The sequence below is a fragment of the Stegostoma tigrinum genome, chromosome 6, assembly GCF_030684315.1.
Source record: "Stegostoma tigrinum isolate sSteTig4 chromosome 6, sSteTig4.hap1, whole genome shotgun sequence".
Classification (NCBI taxonomy): Eukaryota; Metazoa; Chordata; class Chondrichthyes; order Orectolobiformes; family Stegostomatidae; genus Stegostoma; species Stegostoma tigrinum.
In genome coordinates this window covers 13,247,071-13,262,096 of record NC_081359.1, presented here as the reverse complement: position 1 = coordinate 13,262,096, position 15,026 = coordinate 13,247,071, and the positions used below count along the sequence as shown (strand labels likewise).

General features: G+C 40.5%; 1 protein-coding gene across 2 annotated transcripts in view; it reads left to right on the top strand.

The window, feature by feature from the left end:
- The window catches only part of atp11a (ATPase phospholipid transporting 11A), a 132,485-nt gene that overhangs the window by 62,120 nt on the left and 55,339 nt on the right, over positions 1–15,026 (top strand). For both annotated transcript variants that reach the window (XM_059646437.1, XM_059646438.1), the window contains 8 exons: positions 987–1,037; positions 2,985–3,049; positions 4,886–4,967; positions 6,080–6,230; positions 8,579–8,776; positions 9,817–9,990; positions 10,346–10,506; positions 13,244–13,315. In XM_059646437.1, the coding sequence (XP_059502420.1) occupies positions 987–1,037; positions 2,985–3,049; positions 4,886–4,967; positions 6,080–6,230; positions 8,579–8,776; positions 9,817–9,990; positions 10,346–10,506; positions 13,244–13,315 (954 nt within the window). The remainder of the gene's footprint in view (positions 1–986; positions 1,038–2,984; positions 3,050–4,885; positions 4,968–6,079; positions 6,231–8,578; positions 8,777–9,816; positions 9,991–10,345; positions 10,507–13,243; positions 13,316–15,026) is intronic.

Sequence of the window (15,026 nt, the reverse complement as noted above, 5' to 3'; positions counted from 1 at the left end):
CGTCAGAGGGGGTTGTGGAGGTGGGTATGATTACAGCATTTAAAAGGCATCTGGATGGGTACATGAATGGAAGAGTTTAAAGGGATAATTCAGACTGAAAGCTCTGTTTCTGTGCTGTATATCTCTGTGACTCTATGACTCTAAGAAGTCATTTCAACTTATAATGTTAACTGATTTTTACTCTGATAGGTGGTGCCAGTTCTACTGAGTTGTTTGAGCACTTCCCAGTTTTATATTGGTGATAGAGATGATTGGGATATTGCCTGTAGCTCAGACAATTGCTTGCGCAATCTGTTGGACAGTTCTGCTAATTTTGTAAGGAGTCCCAAGATGTTCGTATGGTGGACTTTTTATTTTAAAGAGTTAACTGCTCTGTGTGTGTTACTGTTCCTATTGTCCAGGTTGATTTTGGGCCATTGATCCCGTTTCATACTTTTTCAACTCCCCAATATAGCTTGGCACAACACATTTCAGCCATGGATAAGAATTGACCACATTGTGTGGGTCTGAACGTTACCATTGTTGAGATTAGCTCTCAATTCCAGGATTAATTTAAATTTCATACTTCAAACTACAACAAATGGTGATGGATGATTTGGCCAGTAGTCCCACTTGTCACTTGTCACCCCAGTCTTTTCAAAGCCAAGCTGTTGGCTCTGGATACCCTGTGTAAGGCAATTCTTGAAGACTCTTCAGCCTCCTGTGAACCTCAGGGGTCCTCCAGTTATTGTACTCCTCTTATTGAAGCATGTAGTCCACTGGGAACATTTCTGGAAACAGTGTCAGTTGCCAGGGTGAGTCTATTAAATAAAGGCAGTGGTAAACGTGACCGTCCCATCTCCACTCACTATTGCAGAGAGAGGATGCAACAATGACAACTGTTTAGATGCCAACAATCTGGAAATCTCTCAGAATTAGGACTCATTCTTTCAACCTGCACAAGCCACTCAGTTAATGGCAACACTTGAAATGTTTTTTATCTGCAGTTTTGTTGGACGGATCAATATTTACCATGAGACAGAGGAACCCATTGCAAGGTAGGTGTAATTCAGTTCATCTTAACTGTCAACATTTAGTGTCTATTTTTGGATTTATTTTTGCTATTTAATAATATTCCTGTGTAGTAAAAGTGTCAACAATTATGTTGCAAAACGGCATATGAAGATCAGAAATTGCTTCAAATCAAAGACAGGAACAGTATCCATGAGATGGACTGTCTGCTATGCTTAAGATGATCTCTCCCCTTCCTTTCACCTGTCATGAGATGGGTTCTGTTTAAATCGCTTACCATAATTTAGAGAAAAATAAACCGTACACCATGCCCACACATCACGTCCTAGCTTATCCAATATTCGCCTCTGGACTTCAGGTCTTTCATCTTGCTGTGTCCTCTTCCTCTCGGAACACTTATTGTTCGGTTAGAAACCAGAATAGCACCTCTTCCCACACTGCACCACATTCCTTGGTAGCGAGTTTTGAGAAGATTTGTAGCTCAGGTTGAGGTTCTGGATGTGAGTTTGCTCGCTGAGCTGGAAGGCTAGTTTTCAGACGTTTCGTCACTATTCTAGGTAACATCATCAGTGAGCCTCCGACAAAGCACTGGTGTCTAGGAGCATGGCATTCCAACCGGAACTCCATCAACAAACACATTGATTTGGAGCCAATCTACCATCCCCTGAGAAAAAGAGCAAGAAATGACATCACCAACCCAAGGAAACCTAACCAGATAAATAGAAAGCGGAACATAACACCAGCGCTTCGTCGGAGGCTCACTGATGATGTTACCTAGAATGGTGATGAAACGTCTGAAAACAAACCTTCCAGCTCAGTGAGCAAACTCACATCCACATTCCTTGGTGTTAAGTGAGTATCCTGTTCAACTATACTCCTTCCAGCTGAACTTTGTGCATAAGCAAAAACTTACACATTTATAGTGACTGAAATTTTAGGGACCTGAACAAGGCAATGCTGACCTGAGAATTAGCTCTAACTAGCCAAACTAGTTGTAAAACTGCCATTGACCCTCAGCTTGTTGACCACTGACTAATACTGGAGAAAAAAAACACAATCCCTCAGTCATCAAATTCCCAAATCTGTCAGGCCAGACTTTACGCTACTTCATTCTATCTGCCAGATTTTGCACATTCACTTAACATGTCTAACTCCTTTGACAGCCTCTTTAGCATATTATAGCTTATTTTCACATCTAACTTTGTGCTATTGGCAAACTGAACAGACTAGACTCTTCATCTTAGTCATTTGTTCGAGATGGTAAATAACTTAGGCTCAAGTTCTGATCCTTGCAATATCTCAACAGTTAATTCCTGCCACCCTGAAAATGGCCTATTCATCCCTACTTTCTACTTGAAGTTTGTTAACCAATAGTTGGTCTGTGCACAAAAATTGCCCCAATATCAAGAGCCTACTTTGTGTGATAACTCATTGTATGGCATTATTGAAAACTTTTTTGCACATTTAAATGCACTGCTTGCTTGCTGTTTATACATATTGTTTATTTCATCCATACTAAGTTCTTAAATTGTTTATCAAATATGATTTCCTTTCATAAATCCAAATTATAAGCTAAATATGTTATGTCCTGTTATCATGTCCCTAATATGCCCTCATAATAAATGTTCTGCTTATTCCTCACTGCATCCTGATGATCCACCTACCTTTTACTGATGGATCTGCTGTCTTTTATGTCCCTGTCTATCTATCAAAGCTCTACCCTTACCCTTTACCTACCAACGTATTTTAACCTAAAAGACATAACTTCCTGTCATCCCATTGAATGCAGGACTGGCCTCCTATGCCTGACTAGTTTAGATCTTATATACTGCTCAACAGAGCCGCTTTAGGTGAAGTGCAGACGAACTGGAGATCTTGTTTGGCTTGAGGCCTTAAGAATCTACTAATATTCATCATAAAAACTGCAGTTATTGATGGCCTTATTTCCTCAATGATTTTTAACTTTATTACAGGCCGTTGGGATCAGAGAATGTGCTGCTGAGGGGAGCAACATTAAAAAATACCCAAAGTATTTACGGTAACAACTTATGTTTGCAACCTCATTGCATCAGTTAGCCTGTGTGCTTGTTTGTCATCAATGTGAATAAGTTGGACATTACTAATAATTTACAATGTGACTAAAACATGAAAAATATGAAGATTTGGTGAAAACCTTGATGGTTCATCACCCAACTGGGAATATTTGTACTGATAAACTAGTTAGTGAAATGAAGTTTATAATAGTGTTCACATGTTCTTGGTTGGAATAATGTCCAAGTTTACTTTGTAAATTTCCCATTGATGGAGTATAAACAATATTATATTTTCAAACTTCATCAGTAAAGTTATAGGCTGTTGAAATAATTTGTAACTGTAGAAAACTGCAAATGTAACACCTTTATTCAAGAATGGAAAGTGACAGAAAGCAGGAAGCTATAGCCCAGTTAGTGTAGCATTGTTTATTGGAAAATTGCTCAAGTTTGTTTTGAAGTTGGTAGTAACAAGACATTTGGAATATTGTAATACAATCAAGTAGGGCTACCATGTTTTTGTGGAAGATGAATCATTTTGAGAAATTTATTTGTTTTTTGATGATGTAACAAACTGGTTGGATAAAAGCGAATCAGCAGATATGTGTGTTTAGTTTTCCAAATGACATTCAATAAGGTGCCACATAACAAGTTACTAAGCAAAGTATAAGCTCATGGTGTTGTGAATGATATATGAGCATGGAATTGGGGTTGGCTAACTAACAGGAAAAAGACAGTTGGAGTAAATGAGTCAATTTCGGGTTGGCAAAATCAAACTGCTGGACTGATGTAAGGATCAGTGCTAGAACCTCACCTTTGCAAATGATATTAATAGCTTATATGAAGGGATTGAGTGTATTGCAGCCAAATTTGCTGACCGTACATTGAAAATTGGAATGCAAGTTGTGAGGGGCACAAAGAGTCAGCAAAGTGTTATTAAAAGTTAAAGTAACTGGGAAGAGATCTGGTAGTTGGAATCTAATTTGGGAAAATGTCACCTTTTATCCACTTTGTGGGGAAGATTAGAAGTACAGGATATTATTTGAATGGACTGCATAATATTGCTGTACAGAGAGATGTAGATGTCCTTGTACATGAATCACAAAAAGTTAGCATGCTGGTATCGTGAATCGTTAGGAAGATAAATGGAATGTTGGCCTTTATTGCAAGGAATTTGGAGTTTAAAAGGGAGGGTGTTTTACTGCAGCTGTACAGGTTGTTGGTGAGATCACACCCAGAATATTGCATACCGTTTTGGACTCCTTACAAGGGAGGGATAGACTTCCTTTGGAGAGTGTAGCTGGAAGATTCACTGCACTGATTCCTGGGATGAGAAGATTGTCTTTTAAGGAAAGGTTAGCAAATTGTACCTAATTGGAGTCAGAAGATTGAGAGCTGATATAATTGGAACACACAAGATCCTCATGGTTGGACACTGCAAGGATGCTTTCCATCCTCAAAGAATATGAAACAATGAGAAACAGTCTAAAAATAATATGTCTCCCTTTTCTAATTAAGCTGAGGAGTAATGTCTTCTTTCACAGTGCAGTAGAGGCTTAGGTAGGGAGGTTTTTTGATTGACAAGAGAGTTGAATGTTACACAGTTCAGACAAAAAAATAACTGAATGAAGGTCTCAGCCAGAACAGTCATAATCTTATTGACTGTCAGGGCAAGGCCTAGATGCCTAATGGGCTACTCTTTCTTGTTCCTATTTCTTCTGTTCTTATTTTTGAAATCTGGCACTGTAATTATCAGAAATAATTATCAGCTTTGTGTGATTTTATGTTTGAATTTGTGTAATACCTCTTGTTATTGTTGCTGCATTGTTTTGCTCATGTTTCAGGTGTGGCGATATACACTGGCATGGAAACTAAAATGGCATTAAATTACCAATCCAAGTCACAGAAACGTTCAGCTGTAGAAAAGTGAGGTTTTGTCGACTTTATTACTCAGAACCTATGACGTTGAAATTAATAGTAACTTATAAAATGATGCCAAATCAAATTTGTCTGTGCTATAAGAATGGTTATTCTTTTTAGTAATTCTCTAGCCTGAGATGACCTTTTGTTTTTGGAGAAAATCTTTTGGCTCATGTATTTTAGTTTTGAGAAGGCTAAATCTGTTGTCTTGAAGCATCACTGGAAACTCAGTTCCTGAGCCATTGACTCCAAGCAGAATCAAAGTGTTCACAACTTTGACATTCACTTTGATGCTGGACTGAGCTTCCCACCTGATGAAGGGTCCCGACCCGAAACAGTTACTTTCCTGTTCCTCTGATGCTGCCTGACCTGCTGTGTTCCTTCAGCTCCACAATGTATTGATTTCCTACCTCCTAATCCTGTCCATTGCCAGGACCGCCTATTTCAATCTCCATAAATTCCTGCTTCTCTGTTTTTGTGTGCTGCTGAAATCTTTGCCCATGCCTTAATTGTTTCTAGACTGCTGTATTCTCATGGGCTGCCTGGCATCCCACCTTCCTTTAAACTTTAATGCATCTAAAACTCTCTTGCCTGTTTAATAAGAGCATCGACTCCTCTTTGTCCATTGCGGCTTGCTAACCTATGTAGACTGTACATCCAACAATGCCTCAACTTCAAAATTCAAATCCTGACTTTCAATTCTCCCCATCGTTTGGCTCCATCCTATCTCAGTAGCTTCTTCCAGCACCACAATCCTTGGACCACTAAACTATTTAGTGTTTTTCTATTAAAGAGACAAATAGACATGTTTCACAAAAAAAGGAGCTTGATGGATATGGACTGAAATTACTAAATAGCTAGGGACGTATAATGAGATATTGCCGAGTAGCCCGAGGTAAATGGAGTGGGGGATATTGATCAGTGTGTAGATGAATGATGTGATAGCAAATCTTGGCCTGAGAGACCCTATTATCCTATATTATCCTGAATTTATCCTGTAATTTTTCAGAGCCTGAAAGCAATGCAATGACATTGAAAGCTTATAGTGTCAACCAAGCAAATGATATAGAAAAATGTCATTAGATATTATTGTACAATTTGGATTTTTTCTTCGACAGATCAATGAATATGTTCCTGATTGTATACTTGTGCATATTGATTAGTAAAGCTTTGATAACTACTGTCCTGAAATACTTGTGGCAAAGTGACTCTGTTCGGGATGAGCCTTGGTTTAACATAAAAACACAAGCAGAACGGCAAAGGAATAAGGTAAGTAAGAGCGTTATGATGCTATAGGCCTTTTTATAAATCCTTCTGGAATTTGGGGACAACCTGAATACTTTCAGCATGATGGACATCACTCTCATCCTGTCAAAGTCTTCAATCTCACCACAAACCCTCCACTTCACTTCTTTCAGAATTTTATCAGGTGTTCTAATCCCCACCCAATGGGCCAATGGGAGATACATCACCAGGCACAGAACTTACAGCCTTTTAATGACCAGTCGGCTAATAGTAAATTAGCCACTCTCCACACTTGGGGCATAAAGAGACAGTCTGTGCTGTGTCATAATTTGGTCATTGTTTGTGGGTATTGGTGAGTGCCAAACTAACAAGCCTGGTGAAGGGAGTTGGGCTAAGGATCCTTCTTCCGTGAGATGTGGGTGTCGCTGATTAGGCCAGATTTTATTGCCCTCGAGAAGGTGATGGTGAAGTCCTTCTTTTCAAGTTCCGCCATCCTGGTCGGTTGAGAGTTCCAGGATTTTGTCAGAACGGCACTGAAGGAACAGCAATATATTTCTAAGTCAGGATGGTTTGCAGTTTGGAGAGGAATGTGGTGATGGTGTTCCCATGTAACTGTTGCCCTTGTCTTTCCAAGCAGTGATGGTCACAGGTTTAGAAGCTGTGAGAGGAAACTTGGTGCGTTACTGCAGCGCAACTTGTAGATGGCCCACATTGCTGCCACTGTGCGTAGATGGAGGTGGTGCAGTTGTGGTAATGTCACTGGCTTCCTAATTCAGAATCCCAGGCTAATGTTCAGAAGTTGTGGGTTTGAATTCAATGAAAACAATCTGGAAGTAAAACCTAGTCTATGGTGACCGTGTGATCATTGTTAAATGTTGTAAAAACTGATCTTATCAGTAGTGCCCTTTATGAAAAAAAATCTTCCATCTTTACTTGGTCTGGCATATAGGGGACTCCAAACTCAGTGCAGTGTGGTTGACTCTTAACTGCCCTCTGAAATGGGACAGCAAACCACACAGTTCAAGGAGAATTCCGGATGGTCATTAATGGCTAATGGCTCTCATCTCTCATGAAGAAATTTTTTTTCAAAGATGGTGGGAGAGTGAATTTGAAAGTAGTGGATGTGATGCCAATTAACTGTTCTGGAAAGTGGTGAGTTTCTTAACTGTTGTTGGAGCTGCACTCATCAAAGCCAACAGTGAGTATACCATCACACCTTTGATGTGAACCTTATGGACAGATTCTGGGGAATCAGGAGATGAGTTACTCACCTCAGAATTCTCAACCACTGATTTGCTATTCTAGTTCTGTTTCTGGTCAGTGGTAGCCTCCAGGAACATTAATGGGATTCAGTAATGGTAATGCTGTTAAATGTCAAAGGGACATAATTGGATTCTGTCTTATTACAGATGAAGAATGCCTGGTGCTGGCATGGCCCAAATGTAATTGGCCACTTATCAGCCCAAGCCTGAATGTTGTCCAAGTTTTGCTGCATATGGGCACCTTCCAGTATCTGAGACATAGCAAATTATGTTAACCGTTGTATAGTCATCATTGAAAATCTCTAGTTCTGACCATTGAAGCAGCTGAAAATAGTTGGCCCTAGGCCACTATCCTTAGGAACTCCTGCAGAGATGTCCTGATCTCCTGCAGAGAGTTTCTCCCCCACCACCTCGTGACTGTTGTCCTTGTGCTCGGTTTATCTCCAACCAGTGGAGCGTTTTCCACAGATTCCCATTGACTAGTTTTGAGAGGGTGCCTTGATGCTGCACATGGTCAAATTTGGATTCCTCCTCTTTCTTATATAGAGGTCATACCTGGGCAATCTTCCACATTGTCAGATAGATGGCAGTGTTGTAGCTGAAATGAAAAGATTTGACTGGCGTGCAGCTAGTAATGGAGCAGTGACCTATTGCTACAAAATACTGTTGCTGGAATATTGTCAGGCCCTAGAACCTTTCAGAGCCCATGGCAGGAGGGAACACTTCGGATGGATCCGGTGGGCCCAGTGAGAAGAATCATCATACCCTGTCAGCCACACTCACCTCCACCCTCATAATTGAGTACTTTGTATAGAGATCATCTGGCACTGGTTAAATCCTGGCAGTGCCAGAAGCCCTTTAGTGAGCAGTAATTACTGGTAAATTTGTGGTGGGAGCTTTAGCAGCCGGTTAGGTGTTGAGTAAACTGCCAGCCTGATTAACAATTGCTCCTCCCCAACTTCCAACTGCCCAAACCTGCCTAAATATGTAGTAATGCGTTACTCTACATCTTATGAACAGATGTTTAAAACTATATATACTTTTATTGAATAATAGATTGAAAGGAGAGCAGTTTCATGCTTTCAACTTTTCTTTCTGCTTTTTTTCTAGTTCCTGTCATCATTCACGGATTTTTTGGCCTTTATGGTCCTTTTCAATTATATCATCCCGGTCTCCATGTATGTCACTGTAGAAATGCAAAAGTTTCTTGGTTCCTATTTCATCTCTTGGGATGAGGAGATGTTTGATGATGAAATCTGCGAAGGGCCAATTGTCAACACATCAGACCTGAATGAAGAATTGGGGCAGGTTAGTCAATTCTGCCACCTAGGAGTAGAGATTCCAGTTTTGCTCAAAACAGGCAGTAGTCCAGGACCTTGAGGGTGAGGGAGAGCTGTAAAGGAGTCAGGTGAGCAGGAGTGGAGTAGTAGGCAGTGCAGAGCAATGAGGAAAGGCGGAGGATAAGAGTGGAAGGCGATGTGAAGGTAGAAGAGAGCCTGGATTGAACAAGGAGTTCAGCTGAGGCGGGGTTTATGAATAGGAGTTGAAGGATTGGGTTTTGGTGGGGTATTGTTGGGGTATGTGAGAATGTTGGAATGAGGAAGAGAGGTTTGACTGTTGGGGCATGAGAAAGAATAGTAAGGTGAAACATTCAATTCAGGGGAGTGAGCGAAAGGGTCAGTGAATATGACAGAGCAAGAGGGTCCCATGTAAGCAAAGCAGTGTGGGTGGGAGGCACAGCTAGGGTGTAAGATAGAGAGGGGTTTGGTGATTGAGAGGTGTGGGAGCAGATGGGCTGCAGTGAATGTTCGGTAGCATGTGAGCAAGACGGGTGTGGAGATGTGTGAGGGGTCCTTAAGTGCGTGGGTGTGGGTGTCAGGGGCTGCAGCAAGGGCCGGTAATACTGTGAAGGTTGGATCAGCCCCGATCCACTTGGAGAAATCTTTTAAAAACCTGTTTTGTGGCCTGATTATGGACTACAGAGTACATTTTGGCCTTGTAATTCTGAACGCAGCAGCATGTCAAGCCAGTGGTCAGTCCAGGCCAGTTTCAGAGTTGGGTATTGGGTTCCTGAGGTGCAAAGTGATGCTGTGATTGACTGAGTTTAAGTGTAATCCCAGTCCCCTCCAGCCATTCTGTGTTGATGCGATCCATTTGAACCTGCCAGTGCTGATGCGACCAGTCACCCTTTCACTGCACTATTCACCCACCCACCCAGTCTACGCCCGTTATCCACTAATCTAGTCTGTTGGTTTACAAGTACTTGTTATACTTCTCAAGCTGAATTGTTTTGCTCATTCTCATCTTGATAAATTATTTTTGCTAACAATATTTTGTTTCTGTTACAGGTTGAATATGTTTTTACAGACAAAACAGGAACCCTGACTGAGAATAACATGGAGTTTATTGAGTGCTGCATCGATGGTCATGTCCATGTTCAGCACTCCATATCTAACGGTCAGAGCTTTTACAGCAATGCAGTGATCGATTTCATTGATGCCCCTACTGGAATAGCTGATCAGGCAAGGCGATGATATGGAAGCAAATTAGAAGAAAGTGTTGAGCTGTTGATTTCAGATTGTTTAGAAGGGTATTAATTTACTGCAGTTAATTTGGATGAGATATTTATGGACAAAAATTGAGAAACCTTGGAGCAATCCATATGATCGTATTGAGCTGCTGTGTCACTTAATAAGATCATGAACTGAACTCTAACTCTACTTCCCTAATCTGAATTAATTGCAGTGCCAATAGAAATATGTAAGGTCACATTTAATTGTAGATTGGATCTATGGTAAAAATCTTTCTGGTTCGTAATGCAGCAAGTAAGAAAGCATTTATGCTTAGCCATGCCATCATTAATTGTGTTACTTCCAGGAAAGAAAGGAGCTGTTTTTCCGTGCACTGTGCCTTTGCCACACAGTCCAAGTTAAGAGAGAAGATGAGAATGATTATCAGAAGCAACACCAAGATGGGAGATCCTCAGTTTACATTTCCTCTTCACCAGATGAGATTGCTCTAGTTGAAGGTGTAAAGAGGTACTAAAACAATTTGAAATGATTTAAATGAATTTGAAATGATTTCTAAATGATTTTAGAACAATGGAGTAAGCTTCACAGTCTATTTTCACGTCTGGATGATGATACATTATTCAGCAGGTCCCTTACTGAAATGACATAAAACAAAGCTTCATCTGAGAATCTGTACTCAGGTTATCAAAAGCAATAACAAAAGCTATTTTTACTTCTTGCGTTTGATACTATTAAGACAGACTGTGTTCACTTTCATCCCTTCAGTCAAAGTTAGATTTTCAAAATGTTTGACCCATTGGCCGCCTCTCAGTAAACATTTGACCATCACACCAGCCAAAACTTGTTTATGTTATATACGTACTGGACCAATAATGAATTACTCAGCATTCAGAGAAATCCAAATCCTGAAAGAACACAGGAAATAAGAGCCGGAGTAGGCCATTTGGCCCTTTTGACCCTAGTCTGTCTTTTGACTAGATCATGGCTGATCTTCTGCCTCAACGCAGTGCTGAAATTCACCAAGACTCCTTTGACAGCGCCTTCCAAAGCCATGACCACTATTAAATTGAAGAACAAGAGCAGTGTATACATGGGAACGCGACCACCACCTGCAAGCCCACCCCCTTCCACCCCCCACCAAAGCTGCTCACTATCCCGACTTGTAAATGTATCAGGGTTCCTTCATTGGTGCTTGATCCAAGTCCTGGAATTCCCTCCCTAATGGCATTATGGATCTATCTACAGTCATGGACTGCAGCAGTTCAAGAAGACAGCTCACTATTGCCTTCCGAAGGGCAACTATGGACGGCAACAAATGCTACCTCAGCCAATGGCATCCACATTCCCTTATTTTAAAAATTCCCACACTATCCCTTGGTATCTTTAGTATCTAGAAGTTTGTTGATTTCTGTCTTCAGCATACTTGTTGATGAGACTTCCTAGGATTCATCACAGTCTCAGTGCTAAATGATCTACCCATTACTCTGAGACTATTCACCCAAGTTCTAGTGTGCCTTCGTTGCACTCCCTTTATGGCAAGTACGTTGTTCCTTAAATTATGAGACCAAAGCTCTGCATAATAGTCTAGATGCAGTATCAACATGCTCTATATATTTGCAGCATGACATCTTTACTCCTGTGCTGAAATCCTCTGTCAATAAAGGTCATTTACTTTCTAAATTGCTTGTGCATCTACATGTCAGCTTTCAATAATTCATGTGCAAGGACATTCTGGTTCCTTTGGACAACAATGCCTCACAATTATCTCCACTTAAGACGATCTCTGCCGTTTTTCTTTTTTTTTGTTTTCCTGGTAAAGTGGTTAACTTGAGATAACAAGGTATAGAGCTGGATGAACACAGCAGGCCAAGCAGCATCAGAGGAGCAGGAAGGCTGACGTTTCAGGCCTAGACCCTTCTGCAGAAAATTGCTGAAGAAGGGTCTAGGCCCGAAACGTCAGCCTCCCTGCTCCTCTGATGCTGCTTGGCCTGCTGTGTTCATCCAGCTCTACACCTTGTTATCTCAGATTCTCCAGCATCTGCATTTCCTACTATCTCTGAAACAACGTGGTTAACTTCATGTTTTTCAACATTACATCCCACCTGCCAAAAACCTATTCTTTCTCCTGAACAAATTCTAGCTATGAGTGAGTCTGCATGAAGTTAATGAACTTTTGGATTTCTTAATTGAGCTATTTTCTGTTTAATCTGTCTGTGAGTACAAACAAATGAGAGTTATTTTTCAGCAGTCATGATTTGCAAGACACCATAACTGCTATTGTTTGTCAAATATGCAGGAACTGTGTACTTTAGAATGACCTTTCCCCAGTGTGCACTCAAACCCTGAAACTAACTTTCAAACTAGAGCAATCAAGCTACTTCTCAACTGTTCTACCTTTGCAAGAAGTGTTTAGTCAAAGGAACCAATTTCAGGTTCATTTTAAAGGTCTGATCTGAGATCCAGACATCATATTTTTATTGTGGTTAGTGTGAGCATGCTATATGCTTCATTTCCTTAACTTACAACACAACTGAAACTTCAAAGAAAATTGCAATGACTGAGGAGCCCTTTTCATTTCTGAGATGTGAAAATCATGTGGTTAGTTGACATCCTTTTGTGTGAGAGAAATGATGAGGATGCAATGTTCGAATGTTATTGAGGTCCAATAAAGTCACATGCATTTTTGACACTGAAAGGACAAAGTCTGCCTCAAATGCCACACTTAACGTATTCCTGCACCACCTACAAGGGACTATTACTACTGCCATGTTTGCAAGACTGCATCTGCTTTGAAGATTCTGAAACCATGTACTGCTGCAGTGGTGAATTTTTACCGGTCATTTGCAGCAACCTTTGGCTACAGTTTCCCACTTGTCATGAATCAGAGTTGTGGATATCCTGCTCCTATCTGGACAAGGGTAATTCCCTTTAGAAATCCATCCATTATCTGTCTGGTGTATATGCCTAAAGCAGCAAAATCTCGATTAGCACTAGTTTTCCAAACATGTTTTCCAAGGAACAATCAACGTTATTGATTACTTTATTTTCTGTGTGAAATCAAGAACTTCTAAGTTTCCACAGATTATTAGATATCTCAATTTCAATTCTGACTTTGCAATTAGCTAGTCCCGGACAGTAACCAGTGTATTACTGGATCATGATGGATTGATACAGTGTACAAGGTAGCCAAATTATTTCTTATGTTGAATGGTTTGTGGTTTTATTTGCCTTTTCTTGTTCACAGACTTGGCTACACATTCCTGCAAGTAAAAGACAATTTTATGGAGCTTGAGAACCCAGAGGCTGAAATTGAAAGGCAAGTATGTGTTTGCTCAAAGGCAACTAGGATGCAAATGCTGCCCTTGCTAGCGATCCGCTCATCTCAAAAAGTGACGATATTAATATCAGTTTTTAACTAAGTATTTTTTACTTTCACTCTGAATTATTCGGCTGGTCCATGGACCTCATTTTTTAGTGACCATCCTAAAAATTCAATTAAAATTTATATGTGGAATATTCAGGAGCTGTTGTTGAAAATTCCATAGATGCCACAAGCCTCAATTCACTGAGCCCTTTGGAATATATGCTACTCAAGTACCCAGTCTTGACAGTCAACCTGTAATTGTGCTGATGCTGTCAGGAGTGGAATGGTCCCCCGCATTGGCAGCCAGTTCTCTGCCTACCACATTTTGTTCTGCATGACCTTCGTTACAAAGCATAACAGCGTTTGAGATATGAGATATCCTGTTTACTTCTTCAGCTAATCAGAGCCTGGGATGATATGTTTAAATTTTGAATAATCATGAGGAATGAACTTTAATAGTTTGATTGTCATGTTTATTAAGTATTGCCTTACCATTGGGACATTTACCTGCTATGCGCTTGAACTTTTTTTTGTAGTATTCCATGAACTATGATGATTAGTGGTTTTACTCTTTACATTTTGGCCACGGTAGATAGAGCTGTAACCTGGCAGGTGCAGAGAGAACAGGTTATGTTTCAGACTCCTTTTCTTTCACCTTCTGGATTTGCGAGATGCAATGTTGTACCTGATACATCTGCTCTGTTGTCTTAGCAGGATCTGAACTCCACATCTGCTCCAATCTGCCCTGAGGCTGCCTGTGCACAGCATGATGATGGCAGTAGCATCCTCCATCTGTCCCCATCATCACTTCCCCGTTGCCAAAAGGCTTGTCGCATTTGGCTCATGAATAGGTTGAACATTGAGAATTTGCATGTGGTTGGAGTTTTCCAATTCCTCGTCAAGGCAACTCAAGTTCCAAAGTACAACACCTGCCACAATTATAGCAGCAAAAGGATGCTGGTTTATTATAGATTTATCCTTCCCCAAGATGGCCTGCTGAGCAGGATGAAAAGCCTCTAACTCTTGATATTGTCGTCCAGTACATTGGCACTATTTGCACTTCTAAACAGCAAAGAAATACCAGAGCACAGACCAGCCCTCTTAGTCAGAACATTGAGCAGATACACTGTTGATATAGCCTCTTTATTCAAGACAAGGCTCACTGAGAACTCTCAACCTGTGCAGGCTACATATTCTACCAACCTTAACAATCAGCCACGGGCTGTGAAATTCAATTTGAACTGGCTCACGAGCATGACTCCCTTTCCATGAGAGTGCAGGATCATCTCAAGGTTCTCCATTTACACTTTTTCGGTCACTCCTCATGATTTTTACTACCTCTATTAAATCTCCCCTCAATATTCTCACCTCCAAGGACAACAGTGCCTACCTCCTCAATCTGTTGACAGGTGAAGTACTGAAGTATGCATTAAAGCAGACCTGATTAGAAAAATTGAGCAAATAAATGTATGGTTATTATTAATGAGTCACATTACAGCTGCCCGTCCCACTCCTAATCAGCTACTCTCATACGTTCTTAATGCTAACAGGAAAAGTGGATTCTATTTATAATAAAGCTACTCAAAGAGTCAATTCATGGATTGTGCCCTCATGCTTTCAAACCAGCTCTTGGGAATAAATTTAGAGTATAAAGCACTTAGTC